This window comes from Sciurus carolinensis, chromosome 2, assembly GCF_902686445.1.
Source record: "Sciurus carolinensis chromosome 2, mSciCar1.2, whole genome shotgun sequence".
Taxonomy (NCBI): Eukaryota; Metazoa; Chordata; class Mammalia; order Rodentia; family Sciuridae; genus Sciurus; species Sciurus carolinensis.
This window is the reverse complement of record NC_062214.1, coordinates 3,992,485-4,017,364: the sequence shown is the minus strand read 5'-3', so window position 1 is coordinate 4,017,364 and position 24,880 is coordinate 3,992,485. Positions and strand designations below refer to the sequence as shown.

General features: G+C 42.0%; 1 protein-coding gene across 4 annotated transcripts; it reads right to left on the bottom strand.

The window, feature by feature from the left end:
- Positions 1–92: 92 nt before the first annotated feature.
- On the bottom strand, positions 93–9,827 carry Prelid3b (PRELI domain containing 3B). 4 transcript variants are annotated; one of them, XM_047541913.1, is made up of 7 exons: positions 9,150–9,525; positions 5,546–5,714; positions 4,272–4,361; positions 3,646–3,716; positions 3,429–3,531; positions 1,988–2,112; positions 93–1,672 (listed from the first exon to the last, which is right to left on the bottom strand). In XM_047541913.1, the coding sequence occupies exons 1-6, from the start codon at positions 9,182–9,184 to the stop codon at positions 1,993–1,995; spliced, it is 588 nt and encodes a 195-aa protein (XP_047397869.1). In that variant the 5' UTR covers positions 9,185–9,525; the 3' UTR covers positions 93–1,672; positions 1,988–1,992. The 4 variants fall into 4 exon arrangements, with proteins under 4 accessions (XP_047397869.1, XP_047397870.1, XP_047397871.1 ...); XM_047541914.1 differs by lacking the exon at positions 9,150–9,525 and adding an exon at positions 9,626–9,827 and having other exon boundaries at positions 93–2,112; XM_047541915.1 differs by having other exon boundaries at positions 93–2,112; positions 9,099–9,521.
- Positions 9,828–24,880: the final 15,053 nt, after the last annotated feature.

The following is a 24,880-nucleotide window of genomic DNA, read 5'->3' as shown; positions in this document are numbered from 1 at the left end:
GGGGCGCTGTTTGGGCCTCCAGGGAAAGGAGTTGCTCTTCACCTTCAATCACGGAAAACACTATAATCAAGAAAAACAGCACAGTCCAAAGATTTTTTATTAACAAGGAGTGTTTAATTTGCTTCATTTTAAGCAGGATGAGATGCTCCATAGTTCCAAGAGTTGCAGTCATCAATACTTTAATTCAGTCTTCTTCAGGGAATTTGCTGGCTGTGATTGTATTTATATTATAACAAAAGCAACAAATTATCAGCTATCTAAAGAGATGGAACTAACTGTATTGGAAAATGAAAATAGATTTTATCATTAGATCAGAATTTTAAAAAAATCAAACGAGGATAAGATAAAGATTTAAGAAATTGTTTTTCATTATGATATTACACCTTTTTTCCAGAACAAGTATAACAGAAATTATACAAGTCACTTTTTGTGAAACATTAATATTTGCAGTGTTTTGTTTAGTTGAAATGTTATTTCAGTTGTAAAAACCATCTCCGGTTACAAAAAAACATAATCAGAAACCTTATCGGATTTAACTTGCTTTTACAAATATCCTAAGAATTCTTTAGCTAAACAGTATTTTAAATAGAAAAACACTAATTTTTGAAAGTTTGGTATTTTTCTGTCGTTTTATGTACACATATTAACTGGTCTCTTTATAAAAGGTGATCTCATTAAGCATTGTAAAATAAAGGCAAGAGCTCATCACCTTTTAACAAAAATATTTTGTATGCAACAACTTCAAGTATCAAAGATATCATTTAGTGATTAAAATTGCTTGCTACAAAATATTAAACAAAATACATTTACTGGATTTTTCACCTCTCAGCTACCCTCTGGCATCAAAAATAAGGATAGTCCATTAATAAAACCTGCAGTGCAATTCACTCAGTGGTTAGTTTGGGCCAGTCACTCCATCCCCACCCCCAATTTTTCTTTTCCTCTCCAAACACCCCCACACCCCCACAGTGGCACCGTATTATTAAAAACATTAAGTACCTGGGATTTATGCTTCACATCAAGACATCATTTGAGTAATTTCAAATGATGTACAGCTCTTCATGTAAAAAAGATGTTTTGTGGTCACAATTACCTCAAAAAGTAATTATATTCAAATAACCTGACATATCATGCCTTAGCAATTACAAAACCATGATTTTGACACATGGCAATTTATAAGTTAGGCAAATGTGAAATGCTAAAAGATGTGAACAGCTGTTCTGTTTAAGTGTAAATGTTCTGTTAAGAGTGCTGCAGAACTCAGGTAATGACTTTATTTTTTTAGTTAACATCACCAGCCCACGTTACAGCATGCTAAATCATAAAGTACAAATCCAAGGAAGGTAATACCTTTACTAAGTTACAAAACTTTGGCAAATCAATACAGTACTCTTTAATACAATAAAATATTATTTATGTTGAAGTCACATATTAGACTTAGTGATGATTTTCACTCCAAAAATATCATTTAAGTACCAAATCAAAACACTGTGGGTTTTTAGCAGAGCAAGTTATTTTATACAATTTAATGTCTTTCAACACTATACAATTCCTCCTTTTAGAGTCAGTTCCCCCACGCAGGCTGTTCTAGTCTGTATTAGCAAGGTGAGTGTGTAGGGGCTCTGCTTGCTTGGTTCTGGAGTTGGTCCAAAGTCAGGTACAGTTCCAATGTCTGAAAAGTGTTAAAATTCTATTTTAAGGAGACTCAATGTCAACGCCAATTTCTCCCAAGTACTTTTTAAAAAAACTGCTAAATTTTCACATAAATATTAGAACCCTAGAAATTAGTCATTTCAAGCAACACTAATCTCAGATGATCCCTTGGATTTTAGAAGCCCTGTATCTTTTTGTTTTGATCAAGTCACATAGCCTTACTCCAGATTATTAAAAAAAAAAATTCTAACTAAAATATAGTTATAATTTTTAAATAACAAATAAATACACTGTCTGCTTGGAGATTCCTGGGGACCTGATGTTCTATACCGACTTTTATCATTTCTCTACAAATGCCGCCGCCGCCATTGGTGTCCTAATGCTTCCTCTTGCTGAAGCTGTCAACTCTTCAATTTCAGCATTTAATTTATGTATTACCCATTCCATTGCTTCTCGGCCCTTAAAAAAAAATCCAATACATTTATTGTTACTGAGTGAAAGCAAAGGTCTGTACAACAGGAAGTAACAGGGAGTGTTACGAGCATAACTAAGCCCCAAGAGGACAGATTGTTTTTGTCCTTGCTTTCTTTTTTCTAATATTATTTACCCAATATCAAATGCCTTGAGCAAGTGGCTTGATCCATAAACTGATTTTTATTTTGTATGCAAAAGATGTTCTCAAAATAATCTACAATTAAATGACAGCATGTCTTATTCATTTCATGATTGGCATGGCCAAACCCTTATTCATGTCTAAATTTTAGATTAAAATCGGGTACCAGGCCCTGAAGCATGTGGTCCTTGACTCCCTCCTCACTCCTTTCCGCTTGGTGCTCTACGCAGTTCCTTGAGGAATGGAAGGAGCATGCTGTGACTCCTGTGTCAGGGCCTATGCACACACAGTTCTTCCACCCCAGTGCTCTTTCTGGCCTGCCCCACAACCCACTGCCACTCAGCCGTGGTAGAGACATCCGTCACTACACACCCTCCTGCCTGTCCTTACTCTCCCCTTCTTCAATGTGTGCTGTGAAATTTGTGTTGTTTTCCTGTGAACTAAACGAGGGCAGGGACCACATTTGCTTTGTTCCCTGATGTTATCTTGTCCCCAGGCCAGCCTAGCACTCTGCCTGGCACAGAGAAAGTGCTGTACGACTGTATTAAACATGTGCACAAAACAGTGCATTAGTCGACTCTTTCCCCAGATTTACTTGTTTTAAATCATGCGCTCTCTATGAGAGCAATTCTTGATGGGGCAAAAATTGGTTCTTTGGGGTGATGGAAAAAATTCAACTCATATCTAAATCACATATATATGTATGTAGTGTTAAATAATCTCACAGATATGGGATTAGGAGAAAAATATCTAAGATCAACAAAGGGGATGATGATAAAGAGTGGTTATGAGACAGCACTTGAACCGCATACAGCTACACAGCATTAAGCACTTCTATGTGCTGGGCATTGGGTCACACATGTTCCATGTTATCTCATTTACCTCATGCCAATCCTGTAAAATGGGCAATCTCCACTTCACAGATGGGAAACCAAGGCACAGAAAAGTTAACTTGATTGCCCAAGGTTGAAAGGCTGGTCAAAGCTTGCCATGTAAACCCTATGTGCTAGACTACAAAGCCTGGGCAAATAAATGCCTGATGCTGTCTGGCTTCTCCCTGCAGAGTGGCTGAGAGTCAGCTTACAAGGACAAACATCCTCAGCTTAAGATCTTCCAGAAACAAACCCAGGAACAGCAAGCCATCATGTAGCAGCCTACTTACTTTACTAGCATTAGAAGATATCGTGCTTGCCATCAGCCCTTCCAGGTAACTGCTAAGGCTGACTCCCTGCACAGAGATGATGGCTTCCTGCGTCAAAATAGTCCTGGCACAAAACAAACACAATGTGAGATGACCCAACTTGCCTCTTTTAAAAAGGTTTAATAAAAAAAAATCAAAACTCCTTGTAAAGTATGTTTGCCAAAATATTTTTACTTACTTTTCTGGGTCTTGAGGATGTGGTTTGTATATAAGTCTCTCATCCACTGAAACCATATTTGTAAAGGAAATCTATAGAACAAGGGAATAAAAAGCAAATCATGGGGCTGGGGCTGTATCAGCGGTAGAGCACTTGCCTAGAATGTGTGAGGCACTGGGTTTGATTCTTAGTACCACATATAAATAAATTAAATAAAGGTCCATCAACAATTTTAAAAAATATTTTTTTAAAAAAAGCAAATCATTTTGGAAACAAGGATTAAAAAAATTTCCAAAATTAACACATAAACTAAAATCTTACTAGCTAAACACACAAAACAAAAAGTCAACCACAAATAAACCACTTTGATATTATTGTGTAAATACAACTTAAATTTCACTTTTGCTGTCTACTTTTTATTTAAAAAAAATTAGGAAAAGTATAACAATATGCACATGATCCTGAATTCACTTTATTGGGTGGTAGGTACTAAAAGGACCATTAGAGCAACCAGGCTGAGAAGCTCAGCAGTGCTGACCGACTGCAGCTCCAGAGACTGACTCCACACCCACCCAGCTGGTATCAACTATAAGACAAAAAATTAAGCCAAACAGTTCAAATTAAAGCAAGAGAGAGCCAAGACTTACATTAGTAGATTTAAGTTCCATTGTTTTCTCTACAGGATCAACTACAGAATGTTCTTGCACATATGTTTTGGTTCTTGCTGAACCAATAAGCTAAGAAAAACATTCAGAATTAGTAATCAGAGGAGGAAGGATTTCTTACTGAGTGTATCAATATTTTATTTGATTGTATAAATGTGTTACAATAGCTTAACCCAAAATCTGTTTTGAAAAAACAGGTGGAAACAAAGGTCAGAAAGAAGGCCTATTAGAGGGTAAGAGAAACTCACACATCCTGGATGAGACAAGACTGCCATACCCAAACACCTCTCCCACAGGTAGTCAGGAACCAGCCTGAGAGTGCGTGCAATCTAAGGCAGGACACCAAACTGCCAAGGTGCGCCAGTGAAGCGCTGATGCTGAAACACAGAAATTGGAAGATTTGGGGCCACACGGCATCTAGAAGAGGGAGAGCCCAGGAGCAGGTCGGTGTCTCCTGGGGTGGTTCACGGGAAAGGCCACACAGCTTCAGGTTCCAGATACAAAACAGCCATCTTGTGGTGGAGGATCCCAGCAGCACCAGGGAATAGCCCTGTGCTTGACCCTAGGCCTGCTCCCTGTTCTTATTCACTTCTGTGTCCCTGCCACCTAATCCTGTGCTTTGTGTACAGGGGATGAATGTATTCCTGTTGAAAAGTATGTACCTAAGATTCCTGAGTAGGGCTGACTTCTGTGAGGAGACCCTCTACAGAAACCTGGCTCCACTTGCCACACCAGTTTTATCACGCTGTGACGGAATGGCATTCCAGTTTCTGCTGGGTAAAGTGGATCACTAAAGCCTGCTCATTTGTAACTGACTAGAACTGTTTCCCATGCATGGGAAGGAGTGCAGGCTGAGGCACAAACATGACAACGCTGAGTACTAGAACACTCCCCTTAATGTGCACCTCCTATTATCGACCACAGCGACTGTCACCTAACAGTCATGACAGACCATCACACCTAAATTTTATTGGTCTCAAGTTGCTGGCAAAAGTGGGAGCAACAGAATAAACTCCTTTTAGGTTATACAGCATTAGCTGGTTCCCTTCAGAAGATTCTATCGGGTGCCTTCGTGAAGACTGTAATAATATTTCCAATTCATTATACACTCATAACTCAAGTTTATTATAATACAATTTGAACTGATGCAAAAATGATATTCAGAATCTGCTCCCACAACCTATTTGAAATTATAATGTGTTTTAGGAAACTTCTGCACTGCAGGCACACTTCTGGGGGAATAAGGGCATACTTACAGACTTCACGATGGACGGCAGTCCCCACTCTGTGCTGAGAAGTCTGTGGCTGTGCAGCTTTCCAGAGGGATCTACATGCCTGTCCAGCACATCAACTCCAACCACACTAGGGTTCATAGGGTTTGGGTATTTCTGCATAGCAGCTGTTGTAACAGTTTCCCATGGGTGGCTGCCAACACAAACCCAAAATCAAATGTTTAAAAATATGCATGTGAATTAAGCAATTTTTATAACTTATCAAATCATTCTTTATAATGGAAACCTAATTCGTTTACCTAGGGACAATTAGTTTCTGAACAGTGACTGAATGATGATTTTGGGAGCTTGATCTACACTTTTTTTTTTTTTTAATGGACACAATGCCTTTATTTTATTTATTTTTATGTGGTGCTGAGGATCACACCCAGTGACTTACACATGCTAGGCAAGTGCTCAGCCATCGAATTACAACCCCAGCCCTTGATCTGCATTTTTAATGTGTACAGAATTTGGCATTTTTCTAGAACACAGGTTATATAATGTAATTGATAGCTATAATATCCAATTATCTACACAGCATTAAAGTACAGTTTCTTAAACAATCTTTCCTATTTACAATTATCCACTTTCACATAAAATTGTTTCTAAGAAGCACTACTAATTCATAAAAAAATCTATTGAAAAATTAAGTTCTGAAACAAGTAGCAAAATCTGCGCCCCCCCCAACTTTTGGTGGTGCTGAGGATTGAACCCAGGAGTGTTCTACCATCGAGCTCCATCCCAGCTCTTATAATTTTTTATTTTGAAACAGGGTCTTGCAAAGTGGCCCAGGTTGGCCTTGAACTTGCAATTGTCCTGCCTAAGCCTCCTGAGGAGCTGGGATTACAGGTGTGCACCACCATGCCTGTCTAAAACCAGTCATAATACTATTTATTCTATTTATTCTTTTGTTTGACCACAATCCTATGAAGTCATAAAGAATACAAGAACTTCTAGACACTGTAAATGCTTATAGGAATTATAGAAGATTCAAAGATTTATTGATTTAATTATGAAAAATTTTTCTACATTAATATAAAAGTGTCCTCTTCAGCCAATATCCATTATTTTCCTCAAAGAAGTGATTCTGATTTCTGTTTTGCAAGGGTTGCTCAATACAATAAAAAGTTCAGGGCTCCCAATAGGCTATTTTCTAATAATCTCTCTTAACATAATAGGCAGTTCTTATTGCCTAGGACTGAAGTAGTTAACAATACCAAATCATTTGAGAACTTGTAGAGTCTTTATTTTCTTGAAAAGGCATATGTGCTTGAGTGATTCAAAATGTGATATATATTAGTTCTTTACAAACTTTTGTGAATTAGCTGCTTTAGATGTCCCTCTCACGAAAAGCCTGTGTCAACAGGTGGTCTGGTCCACCTGCTTGAGTGATCCCAATCCCTTCCACACTATCTATCTGTGCTTTTGTTTTCATTTAAAGGAAAAAGATCTGGATATGATGTTTCAAGTCATACTTGACTGATATAAATCACCCAACATTACTTATTTTTCTAAAAGTAAAACAGGTAAAAATTAACTTCAGAGAACTCAAGACTGACAACTAAATCTTGTTAACAGACAGGAAACCTCAACTCCATTAATGTCTCAGAACCCTGGACAACCAGTGACATGATTTTTAATGTCTTCCTTTTCTCTATAATATTGTATAAATTAAACTGATTTTGTTTTTAATCTCCAGCCTTATTCAGTAATCAATCAGTGGAGCAGCTTCATAAATCCAAACAGTCTCAGAATTGGAAGTGATATAGGCCAAGCACTCTGATTATCACCAAGGCAACTATCTAAAATGAAAATCAGATGAACACTTTCCCTGTCCATCCAGTCATATACTAATAGTGAGCTGGCTTCCATGTGCTTATCTCTTCCTCTTACCCTCTCTAAAAAATTAATAACTGCATGGTTTCAGGGTGGTAATGCATCATTTGTAATTTTGCCCACCTCTGTGTTCTTAAGTCAACTTGAAAACATCGATGTTGACATAGCTTGAACTAAGATTGCTTTATGAAACACAGTAGCTCAAACATTACAAAGGTTGCATATTACAATTAACAACCTTCCAACAATTATTTTAACTGTATTAAACATAATTATGTGAAAAAGATCTAACACTAAAAGACATTCAAATAGAGCACCAAAGTGGAGTCAAGGGAACCTAACAGTGGCTTACAGTACTGTTCAATTTCTTCACCTATAAAATGAGGTGGGGTTGGGTGTGGTGGCACACACCTGTAATCCCGTGACTCAGGAGGCTAAGGTCGGAGGATCACAAGTTCGAGGCCAGCCCTAGCAACTTAGTGAGTCCCTAAGCAACTTAGCAAATAAAACAGAAAATAATATATATAAAATATAAAACAAAACAAGAAAGGGCTGGAAATGTGGATCACTGGTTCAACCCCCTGCACCAAAAAAAATAAATAAATAAATTAAAAAAAAAAAAAAAAAAAAAAGAGGTGGGCACATTCCTAATTCCACTGAGGCAGCAGCAATATCTTGATTTACTTACTACAAAGTAACCAGTCCAAAGAGCAGTGCCTAGCACATGTTAGGTATTCTTATATGTTGAAGTCATCAACTCAACATCAATAGTAAGCTAGGGCTCAGGAGGAAGTGCTGGAAAATCAAGGATGGGTAGACAGAACTTAGGTATGGTTGTGACAGCAATCCTGAGGATGGAACCCATAAAAACGATAAGATCTGTGAGAGGAGATGATGATTTTGGCTTCAGGAATGCTGAGTCTGAAGAGGCAGTGGACAAGTGGGTGGTGATTTCAGGTGTCTGGTAGGCACCTGAAAATAACAATGGGACGTTTCCTGAGAGGCTGGAGATCAAAGTACAGATCTGGGTGCCACAAATGAGTGTGCATGGGCTGGCACCTTGACGGAGCAGCTCGGACTGTCTGGAGAGGAGGTACCACCAGAGCTGCGGCTCCTTCTCCTGGAACATGTACAGCATTTATTTGAATATGCCTATCTTCTAGAAGGGAGATCCCAGAGCGCTCGTCAAATCTTAAAGAGGTCTGTGACCAAAAGGAAAAAAGAGTAAGATCTTACTGATGAAGTGGAAGACAGGAAGGCCAACAACTGGACCTAACTCAACATTTACACTAATAGGGAAAAAATAAGGGAGATGTTGAAAAAAAGGACAGGAGTGGACACAGGAGTTGGGGTGAGGTGAGGAGGTTAGGGAGAAGGGAGTTCTAAAAGCCAGACTCAGTACCAAGCACTTCTGAAGCATTCCAACACGGGCAAGGACCCTGGTGCTGAGTGACTAGAGAAGGTCACTGCCAGATTAAAGAACACTGGGAGGACTACAATGTAAAGACCGGGGTCTGTCTGTCCTCCCCGCCCGAGAGGGTTCTAAACTTCAGGGAGAAAAGCAAGCTTTTCTTTCTGTGTAAGCTGGCCTCGGAGAGGTCTGATCCACCACCGGAGAGTGGACCTCTGTAGAAATCGCCCTCAGAAACACTTGCAAACTCAAATGTCTAAATTAGACAATACTACAAAGCTACAATACTGAAAACGGTGTGGCGGCAGCAGCAAGATGAGTGGACGAGGGCGGACGGACTATAAATCACCGCGATGTCCACGACAAGGCGGCATTTCACAGCCGGGCGGGAGAGGCAGGTCAGTCGGCGGAAAGGGCGCCCGGTTGCTCCTGCGGGCGGTTCCTCAGTGTGCGGTGAGCGCGCCGGCGGCTGGAGGCCTGGCCGCCGCAGGTGCGGACGCGCAGGACAGTGAGGGTGCCTGGGCCTGGCGAGTGGCCGCGGCCTGGCCGTCGCCTCCCACTCGCGGGCCTCGGTGGGGCCACGGTCGCGGGCTCCGCCTCCAGCCCCAGGCCCATGGCCGTGCTCCCAGGGCCCCCGACGGACACGGGACAGGCCGGCTGCGCCGGAGCGCTGCCCTCGAGCCCCGACGGCGCGGGCCGGGGCCCCGACGGCGCGGCGGGGCGGGGCCAGGGGGCTGGGGTCGTGACCTTGCCCCGCCCGCGGGCCCGGCTTGGCCCTCCCGGGGGCCTCTGCGCCCGCCCGCGCCCGGACTTACTCGAAGACGTGCTCTGAGGTCCAGATCTTCATGGTGCCGGCGGCCCGAGCCCTGTCCGGAAGACTCTGGGGGACAATGAGGCACCGAGGCACACTGCCCCGCCCCACCCGCACCCGGCGGCAGCGCAGCGCGCAGGCGCCGTCGGGCCCGGCGCGAGGACGTCCCGACGCGCGGCCCTGCGCCCTATCCCGGCCGGGCCAGGCCTCAGCGCCGCGCGGCGCAACTGGGCCCCGCCCACTGCGGGCGCAGCGCGCCGGCGCAACCTGGCCCCGCCCCGCGGCGCAATAGGCCCCGCCCCCTGCGGGCGCAGCGCGCCGGCGCAGAGCTAGCGGCGCGGGCTTGGCTGTGGCTGTGCTGCGCAGGCGCGGTTCGTCGCGGCGGCTTCGTCCACTCTGCTTGGTGCTCCCTGCGAAGCCCTGTAGCCAACCCGCCACCCTTCTCGGTGCGGGCACCACCTGTCCGCGATGAGAATGACTCTCGTGGCCCTTGGGCGGGGTCGTGGCGCCCTCCACCCTGCCGCAGACCGCCCACAGTCGGTCTGTATCACCCCGAGAGCATCTTGTTCGACTCCCCTGGGAGGAAGCCTTTGAATGCGAGGATCTTGCTTCTCGTGCTGGTGATGAGTCTCGGTGCCCCATGTAGGAAAGGCTCAGTGACCACTGGAGAAGGACATAATTGCTTTTGGAATGAATTAACGAAACCATTTAGTGTATCAGTTTGACTTCCACAAGACTGTAAGCCTCCGAAGGCGAGCCTCTCGCCAGACTTGTGCAGGTTTCCTTGTACCTACCTAGTGATCATTTGTTGCTCAAAGGAATGACTAAGAAGTGAGGGGCCCGAGGGGATGGCCATTGATTCCATTCCGAGGTGAGCCTTGTCCAGGGGCGGAACTTCTGGCGTACCTCTCAGGAGGAATCTTCCCAGCCCTGCCACCCCACTCACCACGACCTTGTATCTTCCAAAAGAACAGCTTCCATTTGAAATGATGGTTGTGGAAGACAAACTTTACACCTGGTTTCTTAAAAGCTAGGCAAAAGTACTGCCACCTTGTTCCTAGCTTGCTTGATTGTTAAAAACAAAAGGTTAATTTAAGAAGGTGGATAATTTTTTAAAATAACCAAAGTCCTTTATAAAAAACAAAAAAACAGAAAAGTTACATTAGACCAGAAGGAAATAATATGGTTGGGTAGTTGCTAAGTGCAACTTAGCAATTTGTGGTACCTAGGATTAAAAAACCCAAACCCCGACAGTACTAAGAGTGATTTCTTGGGGAGGTAATGTGTTGAGGACTGGGAAGAGTGCCTTAACCTTGATTAAAATGCGAAGTCAATGTCACTGGGAGTTAAAAACACTGGTTCGGTAACCATCAGCACAGAACAACCTGTCCCTGCTATTCCTGGAGCTCTATGAGGCTGTTTGCCATCCAGCATCCCAATTTTATTTATTTTAGAGAATGTTATTCTGCCCCCTGGTTCAAGATTTCTGTTTTTGAGTCATGAAAGTTAAATGACCCCTGTTCTATCCCTCCCGTACGCACATTTTGTCAGTCCATTGATTTTACCTATTACATCTGAAGTGACGGGGATGAAGGATGGCAGGATGGAGATCTGGGACACAAGTGTCTTTTCTGTCTGTCGTGGAAATGATCCCATTTCTTACTCTGGAGAGCAAGGCTTTTATTGGTACTATCTCCTGGAGACTCACTTAAGGGACACACAGGAAGCAAATGAAGGATTTTAACACTGTTACTGACAGTGCCTCTCACAGAAGAGAAACGTCATTAGCAGGTCACTAACCTGATTTGGAACTAGGTACCTGGCTTTTTGGCTCTGTCCCAGGGGTGACACCTATCCCCACTCTCTTCCAGTTGCCATCCTGAGAGGAAGAATGCAGATGTGACTGCTTCCTGCAAGAAACTTCACAACGGGCTAAAAAGATGAAATACAAGTCAAGAAGTAACTTGACGTCTAAGTGAGGGCTGTGCTGAGGGCAGAGAGATCCAGAGCAGGGCGGCCTCAGTCTTAAAGGAGAGGTGGCGCAGGGCATTTTCCTGGGCCTTGTGGGAGGAGATGGCTGTGTGGGTTGGGATCAGGAAGTGGTATGAGAAGAGGCACAGGGAAGCACCTGTGCTAGTGGCTCCATGTTAGATTGCAGAGACGGGCCTGGTGGGGAAGCTGACAGTCACGGCTCTAACTAGAGGGTCTCGGCTCCTTTTATCTCCAAAGTTCATTCACTCACTGCATTTTCATGATTTTTACACTGTCCTTAGGCCGCCCATTCCCTTATTGGAATTTTTTGTATATCAGTGTGGTGGTGTGTAGCTCTACCCTTATCCATGGCTGTGCTTTCCACAGTTTTCAGTTAAGCACAAACAACAGTAATCTGATAATATTAAACCGAAAATTCCAAAGGTAAATAACTCATAGGATTGAAATTGTGTGCTGCTCTTGAGTAGTGTGATGAAATCTCATGCCACCTTCTTCTGTTCTGCCCTGGACACAAAGCATCCCTTTGTCCATTGTGTCCACACTGTATAGCCCACCCACCCATTAGCAATAGCTTTCTCAGCTATCAGATCAGATCAACTGTTACCCACTGCAGTGCTGGTATAGAGAGTTGGGCACTATCCTTAGTTTTGGGGCTTGACTGGGCAGGGGGGGTCTTAGAATCCCCAGAGGATAAGGAGGGAACTACTCTACTGACTGTTTTTATCTTTGTCCTTGGTACTGTCACAGAGGTTCTAAAACCTGTGGAACTTCCTGATAGAGATATCTTTTGTTACAATGAGTCCTTTAGGTAACTCCTAAGCTGATGGTAGTGAGGTGACTTAAGTGGAATCCCAGCTAGCCTCAGAATGGGATCGGACACCAGAAGAACTGAGCAATTGGAGGGTTGGAATTTTATTCCTGTTCACCTGGCTCCAGGCAGGCAGGGTGGAGCTGGAGATTAAGCTTCTGGGTTGGTGAACACAGTTGCATGCCAGGAGGGTGAGGTCCTGTGTTCCTGGCCCTTCTGGACTCTGCCCAATGTATCTCTCCCTCTGGCTGAATGGTTTCCTCTGTGATAAACTTCTGTTTCCCTGAGTTCTGTTAGGCATCCTAAGAAGTCACCAAAACCAAGGGGGATTGTTGGGAGTCCCAGTTTAGAGCAAGCCTATCCGAAGCACAGGTCACAAGCTGGACCTTGAGATTGGCCCCTGGAGTGTGGGCAGTCTCCAGGGATTGATCCTGAAATCTTAGGGCTGACTCCATCTCCAGGTAGGTTGTCAGCACCAAAAGGTCTTCTGGAGGATTTCCTCCCCGTCGCCCCCACGTCTGATGTCAGAAGGGTGTCTGTGGCGCGAGTCCCTAAGAGGAAACACTGTTTTTGTCATTTTGCTCTAAATGAAACTTTATGTAACTACTGTGCTGTCAATAAAAAACCAGTCTCCCCTCTGATATAGGCGAAGTACATGACTCTTAGGACGGTAACCCTGTGGGCTCCTGGGTGTATTTCATATGCTCCAGTAGGAGGTGGGTCTCACATTGGGGCTGATTTGCACATTTCTCAAATGCTCTTTTGACTTTTATCCATTCCCTTCAAACTTCAAACGACCTTTCCTCTGAGCCTTTCACAATGACCTTCATCTCTGGATTGCTGTGAGTTCCTTCAACTTCCTTGCCTTCCTCTTTGAAATGAGTTTTCCCTTCATCCTGCTTCTCTTCTCAATCCACTTTTTGCCTTTGCTCCCTTCATTAATTTGTTGCACAGATAGCCACTGGTCATCCATGCCAGGCTGTGCTTGTGGTCACGGAGCTGACACTATACTAGCTGTCCTTGGCGGGGGGAATTTCCCCAGGGTGTGCTGAGCAGCGCCTGGAGAAAGGGCAGATTCTTACCCCTAGTGGGGAAGGTGCTGTGGCATCCAGGGGGCAGAGACCAGAAAGGCTGCTTATTATACTGCAAGGCCCAGGATAGCAACAGTACCCCTCAATGATGAAGAATATAGCCCCCAAGTCAATATTGTCATGGCATAGAAACCCCAGAGTATGGCTCAGAGTAATCTGCCAGCCCACCTGTATGGCTTCTATTTCCTCCTCCATTTCCCAATTCTGCTGAATCCTACAGCTACATCATTACCTTCTGTCTTCACTACACGCTTCCACCCCCTTCAACTTTGAACATGGAGTTTTCTGTACCCAGAATGTACTTTCCCTGTTTCCCCTGAAGAGCCTCACTCACATTTTGAGGTTCTGTGCAAATGCTCCAGCTCCTAGCCTCTGTGGCATGCCCTTCCAGGAGCTCTGCCCGAAGTGTGTCCTGCTGCGGCGTGACTGGGAGTTTTAAAAGCCCTCACGATGCTGCAGCCCCAGTGCAGGTGTGCATCTGCGTCTGAGGAGGAAGGGCTGCGGTTAGAGGGACAGGAGTCCTCCTTTGCTGCTCTTCAGCCTTTGAGTCCTTGCTGTCATTTAGTGGCCCGCAGGGAGGGAAGAGCACAGATCCTTGTCTGTTGGGCCCAGGTGCTTGCTGGTGTCTGACACTGGTTGTCTGAGACTAGATGTTCATCCGTGAAACCAAAACTCTTGGAAAAGATGCAGAATTTCATCACGTTGATGAGAGCGATGTTCAAGAACCTCCCCAAACTGCCGCAAACTAGCAGTGGAAGACTTGAATAGAATTCAGGCTGTTGGCACTTGAGAAAGAAAATTGACTAGGGATGACCCCCCAAAGAAAAAGCAGGTCAGACAGCAACTATTTGAATAACTGGGCTTGGAAGAGACCCTTGGGAAAACAAATCAAGTCCTTGAATATTTCTGTGGAGATGGCCATCACTATAATTAGGCTGTGAAATTCAAACGTATTATGTAGTGTTATTTCCCAGTTTGTGGGGCAGAGTATGCCAAAACTAGTGCTTCATTCATTCTATATAGTGAGAATTAGCATAGAGTTGCAATTTTAATCTATATTTATACATATATACACATATACACACACACAGGTCTCAATATATAAATATGTATCATAATTATGCAGAGATGGATCACTCCACATATGCACATGTATATATGTGTGCGTGTGTGTATGAACTTACTATCATCACTTTGTATCTCATTCTTCAGGATAAAATCTCAACTTTTTGTCTTCATTACTCACCTTGAAATTTTGGTGTTTGGTTTCAGTGGATTCACTTTTAGTGTTTTTTTTTTTATGTACCAATTTCACATTAAAAAATAAGGATCTTATTTAACTCCTAAAGCGAGGACTGTATGGGAAGATCAGTTAGGAGAAAGACACAGTAAGTTCTTAGGGTGGAGTGGGCAAGGGCAGAGGGGAAGCGGCGGTTCTAGCCATCTTTAGGAAGCCTTCCTGCTGAGCTCTCACACATTTTCATCTTGTGATCTAGATGGCCCAGATGCAATGGAAAGCCAGAGTTTGTGTGACCCTAGAATGATTCAGAGAAGTGACCAGTACAACTCAGGCTGAGACCAGAGTGTTCCCTGTGGTCTTTCCTGTCTGGGGAGACTGGACCTGGAGAAGATGCCAGGAAACTGGAGGGCTGGGAGCCCACCTCTCATTTCTGCACAGGGTACTGCCCCATTGTGGAACTGCACGTCACTTCTGATTTAATGAGAATCCAGAGTCAAATTCGATTTTGTTCCCATTAGCGATTGAAGAGTTCAGGTAACTGTCTAGAAGTTCAGGTCTATATGAGTCTTTCCTATGTTATCTGTTTACCTAAATACCTAACCAAGTTATTCCTAAATTCCTGTCATAAGAAATGAATCTTTCCTCCTGAGAGGCCTTGGCTTTTCCAGTAATTCCTCATCCTGAGAAATTAAGGGTAATTTCTTAAAGCTAAATCAATTTGCTTTATTAGCAGTCTTCAGTAACCAGGTAGTCTGTATCAAAATTGGCTTTCCCCCTTTCTTGCGCTAAAAGCTTTTACTGTGAAAAGTCTATCATACACACACACAAGGGTATAAAACCTGGTCAGAAAGCCTTACTGGGATAATAAAAATGTCATCATTCCTATGTGCTCTGTATGAGCAGTTCTTGCAACCTTGTTTCATATTCAGCTAATTGACATTGCATGGTCCCTACTGCAACATCAAGAGACGGAAAGGTGGGAGGAGGTCTGTGGCCCACTGCCAGGCACCTGAAGACCCAAGAAGGCTAAAAGCGGCCTTTGAAAGAGTGTAGGTAGGAGATGCATTTTTCTTTTTGTTTTCTCTCATAAAGGAGGCTTATTTGAAGTCACTCAGAGGGTGACCTGCTGTTTGGTGACCATGGCTCACATAGCTGGTGGACTGCATGTCTTTCATGTCATCCAGGGGTAGCGGGGGCAATCTGCGTAGCCAAGGACTCATCTTCTTTGTGAGAAGCATAATCAGGATTACAGAAGGGGATGGAGCCTGGCTCTCGACAAGGAGCTTGGCAGTTCTTTCCATTTGTCTGGAGGCAAATTAGTTCTGTCTTTGCTGGAGGCAAATGGACCAGACTTAGGCCTTGTAGGGGGTTCCGCTTCCAAGTACCCCATCCACAGGGGACTTTGGAACTGGAGTTACAGGTGCAGCTGTGCTGGCCTGGGTAGATTCAGACAGCTCCTTTTGTGTGGCCTATCCTTGTTCGACTTTAACTTGGAGACTTTTCAGATACAACATTTCAGTAGCCAACGGCGTGAACATGGAGGGAGAGAACAATTATAGCCACAATCCACTTCCTGAGAGCACTTCAGCTGCCTACAGTTTCAAAAGATCAAACTGTCACCTCTTCCAAAGCCCAGGCCCGACTCATTCAATGATGAGTGCCTGGGAAGCATATTCTGAGATTAATAAATATCTTGCCTTTCTCCAAAGCAGCTCAGAGTGCACCATGTCTATTCTTTCATTTGCCAGCATGACATCTTGTACAGAAGGGAAGTAGGGACCATTATTCCTGATTTACAGCTAGAAAACAGAGGTGAAGAGATGTCAGGCCTCTTCCATCCCGTTCACTCTGATCCTCTAGACCATGGAGGAGACGAGGGGGACAGGACAACCACCCACAGCTGCGTGATGTGCCTCCCTTGTTTCCCAGGTTCCTGAGGGCAAGGCCAGCAGCCACAGAGCTTTGCTGTTCAAAATCTCGAGTGTGACCTGATGGTGGCCCTTCTTCATTCTGTGAGTTGGTGGGTGCATGACAATATTCTGGACCTAGTGGAAGTGCAGTGAATACTTCCTGGACTCTATTCACAGAATCTGGGGTGCACTCAGTGTTTTGCTTGGTCATGGTCTTCCTGCAAGGCCCATTCTGCAGAAGTGTGGCATTTTATGTATGTTTTAAGAGTTGTACTAAAAAGAAGCACAAACAAGTAGAAGGGTAGAAGGAAAGTCAGTTGTCTGTCATGGACTGATCATCTTGTTAGGGTCAGTTGGGCCCTTTTGTAAAAAACAACCACATTTTATCCTGAAACCCCAGGAGGGTGGCCTGATACTATGGAGTACAGTGAGGCACTTAGCACCTGTGGATAGAAGGTTCTTGAGTAATGTCTTAAGAGTAATATCCATAGCCAGTGGTTCCTTTCCAAGGCCTTAGAGGTTGATTTGCATCTGAAGACAGTCTCCTGCCCCACTCACTGGGAAATTCAAAGCGTCTAATGCCCTGTGCCTGGGCTAGTTTATCCAATCATGCAGCAAAAGAAAGATTAATCTTGATTTTTGGCATCCAAGATGGAAACCAGCAATTGGTCAGCAATGCTCATGCTGGACCTTTGAATATCCAGGTGCCATGTTGGACAACTATAGGAAGAGACCACACAGGGATGTCCACTTCCATCCCAGTTGTGTGTCCCTGTATCTCCTCCCAAACTAATCAAAGAGTGTGTCCTTTCTAGCCTTCTGTGCTTTCCCACCTGCAGAAAGGGCAGCTTATTCACATTAAGGTACTCCAACATCATGTTGAACGTTTGCCAAGAAGGTTTTTTATTTTCTTGAGAAAGTATGAAATAAATTGATAATATTTGAGATTAGGGAGCAAACCAATTTAGGATTGGAGGGACCCAGATGCCTGCAAGAACCTAGGACTTGGACACTTGGACCCTCTTAGTTCTGGCCAGAGATGACATACGGAGAAAGAATAGCAGGCGGGCTGGGGAGATAGCTCAGTCAGTAGAGTGCTTGCCTTGCAAGCACAAAGCCCTGGGTTCGATCCCCAGCACCACAAAAAAAAAAAAAAAAAAAAAAAAAAAAGAAAGAATAGCAGGCTACCCCATTCACAGATGCATCCTTAGAGTCCCTAGCACGGGGCCAGTACACAGTAGCTGCTCAGTAAGCTTTTGTTGAGTGAATAAGGAAAGCCAGAAAGCAAGTAGAGCTCTAACATTTGGTAACACCTGTCCTTATTTATAAGTCAGAGTTTACAGGAGCATGGACAGTTGGTGAATCTGAACAGTTACCAAAATTTGGAACTCAAAAGGTATAACATGAAGGTCCCTAGACTAGAAAGAACACAAGGGTACAGGCAGAGAACTGTAGGTGCCCAAGTCTGAGCAGTGTCGCCTCCAGCTCCAAGGATCCCAAGGGTACGTCGAGGGAGACCAGAGCAGAGAGGAGCAGGCTGTGCACAGCTGGCTGCTGAGGGCAGGTCTGGAGGGAGGTGTGTGCCCACAGCCCAAACTGCCTTCATTTGAGAGACCAGCTGTTTGCTTGGGCCTAAGGCCGAGAAAAAAATGCTGAGCCATATGTCCTCAGTAAATCAGTGCGTGCCTCTATTAGAAAAAGTGCCTGAATGATTGATTAGAAAATAACCAGCCAGCCCCTGTGTACTGCTTTACTTGTGTGCTGCAAGTTTGTTTAATGTCAAAATGTACCAAAATCCACCCAGCTCCTTCCACTTCCATTTTTCATCAGAGAAATATTTGACAAATGCATGTACTGTAGCCACTGGGGAAGAGGGTAAGTAAGGACTTTTCTCAAGAGCCAGGACTGCAAAGTGAAGCACCATCTCCACCAGAAAATAGGCCCCTTTACTGATCGTGTGCTACATTAAACAGCAGTGAAAATTCTTATGAGTCCTGTTGGCCAAAAACCATAAGGGAAACTTAAATTCACCCAGACCTTTCTTCTAAGTGCTTTGAACACCAGCAGATGGGGAAACAGAGGCAGCAGAATCCATATGCTGAGAATCTTTGGAATGTAGGGAAGCATCCCCAGTCCTTTTCCTCTTCAGAATTGTCTGTTCCATGAGAGTAATAAAGTAGGAAAACCTGCCTTGGGAAGTGGTGCTGGAGGCTCCTCATGTCTTCAGATGGCATTGGATATGTCTGAACAAGATGAGATCCTCAAGTAACTTCTGTTATTTGCCTTAGCCAGTTGGTGCCTTGGCCCAAAATGCATTCAGGTATTTACATTTTTAACATAATCAGCACAGAGCATTGGTCATACATCTATTCAAATTACGTTTGAGAAAACTGATATATTTGAAAGCTGATATATCTTTTACATTTTATCCAAAATTAATTGTAAATACAAAATCAATGCCTTTTATTCACAACAGCAACAATCCCTTATAAACCTTAGACAAAATGACTCAAAACATGAAATGTCTAGGGAAAAAATCTTAATGAGAGATGTATAAGACCTAGGTAAGGAGACTTGGAGCTTTTCGGAAGAGCAGAATAGGAAGCTTGGGTACTAGAAGGCACTCCGTGCTCCCTTGGGGCAGGAAGATTAAACATTCTGATGTCGTCAATTCCTCCTAAGTGGATTTAATGAAATGTCAATCACAGTCCCTCCAGAACACATTGGGAACCTGACAGAGTGATTCAATGGTCCTTCAGAAGGTTAAAGAGGTGAGAATTGCCAGGAAAGTTCTGCAAAAAGCAAAGAGAAGAACTGATAACAAGACATTCCTAAACCCGACGCATCCACAGTAGCCAAAATAGTGAAATCCTGGGCAAAGCTGGGCAGAAAGTGATGTATTACCTTAAACTTGACCTTAAAATGTGCATTTGGGGAAAGGGCATATTAATACACAAATAGTGTTGTGACCTTCTGGGAAGTATTTGTATAGAGCAGCAAGTCAGATCATCTCAGGCTGCACATCTCAATCAGTCCGTGCTTAACCAAAGAGATGAACACTCAGAGTCTAATCATCCATTCAGATTCAACCATATCAATAAAGTGAATTCACCGGTATAGAAAACATCAAAAACAAGGTGACAAGGAAAATATAGTATGAAAATATTTATCACAAATATGAAACATTGAGTCAATTTTCTTTTTAAAAAACTTGTATAAACCATTAAAAACCTATTGAAACTTTAGAAAATGAAAATGTTATGAAAAGACAATTGGTAGAAAGAGTACAAATGGTTAATAAATGTGAAAAATGCTCCACCACACTGGTGAACCACTAAGTGCAAATTAAAACAGTGTACTATTTTATTGGACTATCAAATCAGCAAATCAAAATATAGCTCTTATTGGAAGTTGGTGTATGTGAAGTGAAATCAGTACTTTCATGCACTTCTGTTGAAAGTATAAATTGGTACAATCTTTCTGGAGAGCAGTTTAGGAATATCGATGAAGAATCTTTAAATATTCTTTCTTTTTCTTGTGATTCCCAATATAGGAATCTACTGTAAGGAAATATTCAGAAATTTGGACACAAGTCTGGATTACAGAATTGTTTGTGGTAATGTAAAGTTAGAAAAACCCAGTATTCAAAAAATGATCTATGGGTCAGATCACAAGGAACAGAAGTGGTGTTACTTGGAGAGGGGAAGGGAGCAGCAAGTTCTAGGGATAAAGAAGAGAATGGGGGACAGGGAGGGATGGAAGAGGGTGGCCACAAAGCTCTGGCGCAGTGATGTGGGCACCCAGGAGGAAGAAAGGAGGGAGGTCCAGTGACCTTGTGCACAGGGAGAATTCAAGACATGAGGGTTCTGTGTTGGCCACCCGTGCATCCTCCCTTCCTGGTAGGTACTGAATGGATTGTCAGATAATAATGAAAAATATTTCTTTCAGATATTGAATAGCTTTGAGTTCTAGTTTGCTGAGTTGTGGTTTCACTCTACAGCTAATGAAGATCCAACAAAGTTTCTTAGGAAGCAAATTAACAAATACTCTTCCTAAGTAGCTCTGTTGATCTACTTTTATGGCATGCATTAAATGCTATTTAAAACAGCCTTATTTGGACTTCAGTCAGTAGGGGGTGCACCAATGCTGGAAATTCCAATATCAATAAAGAATAACTTTTGTTTATTAATCTTTTGGCCCTTCTTCCTGATTCCTATCTATTTCCTGCATGTCCATCTACCCACTCTCTACTCCCCCACCATTTTTCACTTCTCATGACCATACATACTAATAGTTATATAACTGGGTTTTCATAAGAGGTAATTTAGTATTATTATTGATGATAGTTGTTAAAGGTGTGACATTTTTGAGAAATTGGTGCTGCATGAAGAAATTTTAAATTGTGCTTATCATTTACGCAGGACAAATTTTCCCTCAGAATAGGTGAGAAAGTACTAGAAGAAAATGGAGGTGATATTTCAATAGCCCACGTGGACACTAATACTATAATTGGAACAAGAATAATAGTGACCTTTATATAAAGCCTGTTTCATAAAGTGCTCATTAAAAAGATGAACTTGGCTTTTGGAACATTATTTTCTCAAAGTTCTTCATGAAATAGACTTAATAAAATGCTATGGTTTACTGAACTTTTAAAGAGCAGAGAAAACAGGAGTTATGTAGAGGAATTGAGGGGAATATAAAATGAGGTGAATATATTGTATTTTTGATGCAAAATGGAACTTGGTTGGCATATCTAAAATTTGAAGTAGGTAAAAATATTGTACCAGAAGAGTCTTAGAATCAAAACCTCTGAAATAAGAATCATTTGGGGGGGGATGAAAAACTATAGAATTCAAGAAAGTACTACTTGAACAGGAAGAGAGCTTTGTTTGTGCTAGGGAAGGTTTGGAAACTTGGGAGGTGCCTACATTTTATTAGACAATGCTGTGCTCTTTTGAAAGGACAATATAGAAAGTGCAAGGATTTCCCATTTCAAAATCTTTAAAATGCTTATAAAGTGCCTTAAAACAAAGGAAAGTATCAGTTATGGAAATTATTATTTAGGCAAGTCAAATTCAATCTTAAGTTTAAAAACTTTTGTAGAAGGAAAAAGAAACTAAAAGAAAAACAAAACAAAACAAAACACCACCACATGGAACATCCATTAAAAGGCAAAGACGCTCCAAATGATTTTCAAAGGTAATTCAACATTGTGCTTTTCATGAATTGCAAAAATCACACAAACAACCTAAAATGAAATGTTTCAATACAGACACAGTAATGATAATAGGTATATGAAATCAAAGGAGGCAATAATAATATCAAACAATTAAAGATAAAGCATATTATGTGACATAAATGGGTGGTTATACAAAGATAGACATAGTATATACTGAAGATACAATAACTGAATCTATATGCACCAAATAACATAACAACAGAACTCACAAAGTGAAGAATGTAAGAACTTCAAGTAGAAGCAAACAAAGGTTTAGAGGATAGCAGTAAATACTTATAATCAAGATGACAACAGGTAAAGTAGACAAAATTTTGTAGTCTATAAATGAGACATATTTATTTAGAATTACTCAAACATTTACCAATATTTTCTTAAAGTTCAATAAATAATTTCACCAGAGGTTTAAGAGCTTCATTCTAACCAAAATACAACTAAAATTAGAAATTAAAAGTCTTAAGATTAAGCAAGCAAAATTGCCAATCACAGTGATATTTTTAAATATTCTCCTGAAAAACAACTGGGAGAATGGAACAATCAAGAATACAATAAACCACTTAGAAAATAGTAATAGTGATACTGATAAAATTTAATCATAATGCTTAGAGAAAAATTAAATGAAAGTATTAACTGTTTTTAGTGTTAAATGAAAAAGAGAAATAACTTAATTATTCAATATAACACCTTAGATAAGAAAAGAACACAATGGAAGAAATAAAAAGGAAGTCATAGATTGGAAAGCAAGAAATAAACATTTAAAAAAAAGCAATGTTGATTACCTGAAGATATACTAATAGATAAGTCTCTGACAAATCTATTCCAGAAAAACCAAAAACACATAAAATTAGGAATTAAAAGGAAATAGAAACTCTACAGAAATAAAAGTTATAAGAAACAGGTATTTATAAGCATGCTACTATATGTGTAATTCTCAAGGAGGTGGGTGATTTCACACAAAATGAAAGTCCTGTAAGTTGATGCAAGGTAAAGCAAATCTTCATAGATTAATAAGAGAAAATAAATCCAGAGAGTCATCAAAGAACTGTGAAGATTTCAAGAAAAAGGATCTGAATCTGGTAGTGAATTTTTAAAAATATTTTTTAGTAAATAATATTATGTTACAAAGAGTGTTCTGATAGAAACAGTAGCCCCCTGACATGGAGAAGCACCCCAAACAACCAACCAGTGTCAGGAATGTAGACAGAGAAGTCTTTAGTAAAACCCACCACAGGATGTCGGATTACAAAGGAAGTCATATCTCTGAAATGCAAGGATGGTTCAATTAGGAAACATATCACAAAGCCTCAATGAATTAAATGAAGATCCAAGATAGCCATTTCCAGAGTTGTCAAAACTAATATGACAAAATTGAACACACATGCCAATGGTACCTTTTAAAAAAGGGACTAGAAATGTACTTTGTTAATATACCAGTAAGTTTTTTTTTTTAAATCAAAAAATACTATAATCAGGGAAGAACCCTAGAGATTTCTTTAAAAGCAGAATGAAGTTAAGATGCTGCTTCAATTCAGTGTTGTTTGAGATATGTGTTTAAGAAAATCTTCAATTAAGACATACATATTGGGCTCATAAAGAAAAAAATATCCATTTTTCAGTTGATAAGAAGTATGTATAACTCTGCTAAAATTTGCTGGATATGGAAGAACTCTCTCAAATTAATAGGACTCCTATGTACCAGCACTGACAACTCATTAATCATGACGAGAAAGAGTCCAGACTCCTTAGAAATAAACTGAACAGTGACCGACAGCTGAAAAACAATGAGAGGGTCACTTGGAATCACAGAGGAAGATTTGGTGGAATGCGACCATGCTGTGTTCTAGACGGAAGCAGGTTTTCTGCAGATGACGTTTCTCCCCATGTCCAATCAGAAGCCCTGGAGGACATTAAGCAGAACAAACACAAATTCCTAAAGTGAATAATTATAAACCTCGTTGTAAAAGAATGACTGCGTGGAAATGTAAACGACCTGAACAGGTGAAGAGGAGCCCAGTGGGCTTACCAGGAGCCCAGGCAGACCCCCATGTGCCCGGGAGGGAGGCACCCTGGCACCTAGCTCTCCTGGTTACATTTTTTAAATTTTACAAAACTAGATCTATCTTCTGTATGAGACTCCCTGCCAAATTGTCTATACTTCAAGTGCCACAATACTTGAATCGACCTGCCAGATATAAAACTGTATTATAAATCTATAATAATTAAAAGATGACCCAAGTGGAGTGGAAAATAGATGAGTAGACTATATAAAAAGTCAGAAGAATAGAGAAGCCAGAAGTAAATAAAAGAATAGGCGAAATTTAAATGTACGAGAGAGTGTCTTAAAAATGTGAGAAAGGGGGCTAGGGATATAGCTCAGTTGGTAGAGTGCCTGCCCCGCAAGCACAAGGCCCTGGGTTCAATCCCCAGCACCGCAAAAAAAAAAAAAAAAAAAAAAAAAAAAAAAAAAAAAAAAAGTGAGAAAGGGTGGGTTATTTAGGATACAGTACGAGGAGCATCCAGGTGGTGTTTAAAATAGGAGGAGCACATGCAGAACTGATGTCCCACTCCCCAGGAAGGAGTGGGTGCTGGTCCTCCCTCAAGTGTGGCGTGGCCACTCCCAGCCCCGGTATAGGCCAGGGAGCTGGGGAATATGTGTTAGATCTTTGCCCCGTCCTATCATTCAGCCTGAGAGATTTGTACCCAGACTTCCTAAGGTCTGAAGCAATAGGGAAACCAAGCTTTTTAAAAATTAAACTTATTTTAAACTGGAGTAACGTGATGGGATAGTGCATGTTTCCGCTACACATGGTCGTTCAATGTTTGAACATGTTCAAATATATCTGTCTTCTCCTTACCATTTCTCCACAGCAGAACTCCCCAAATCCTCCCCAAAATCCTGCTGGCATTTTGAAAAGTAGAGTTCCTCACCGTCAGCTCCAGTCACCGGGCACGTGGGCGGCACACCTTCCCAATCTCCAC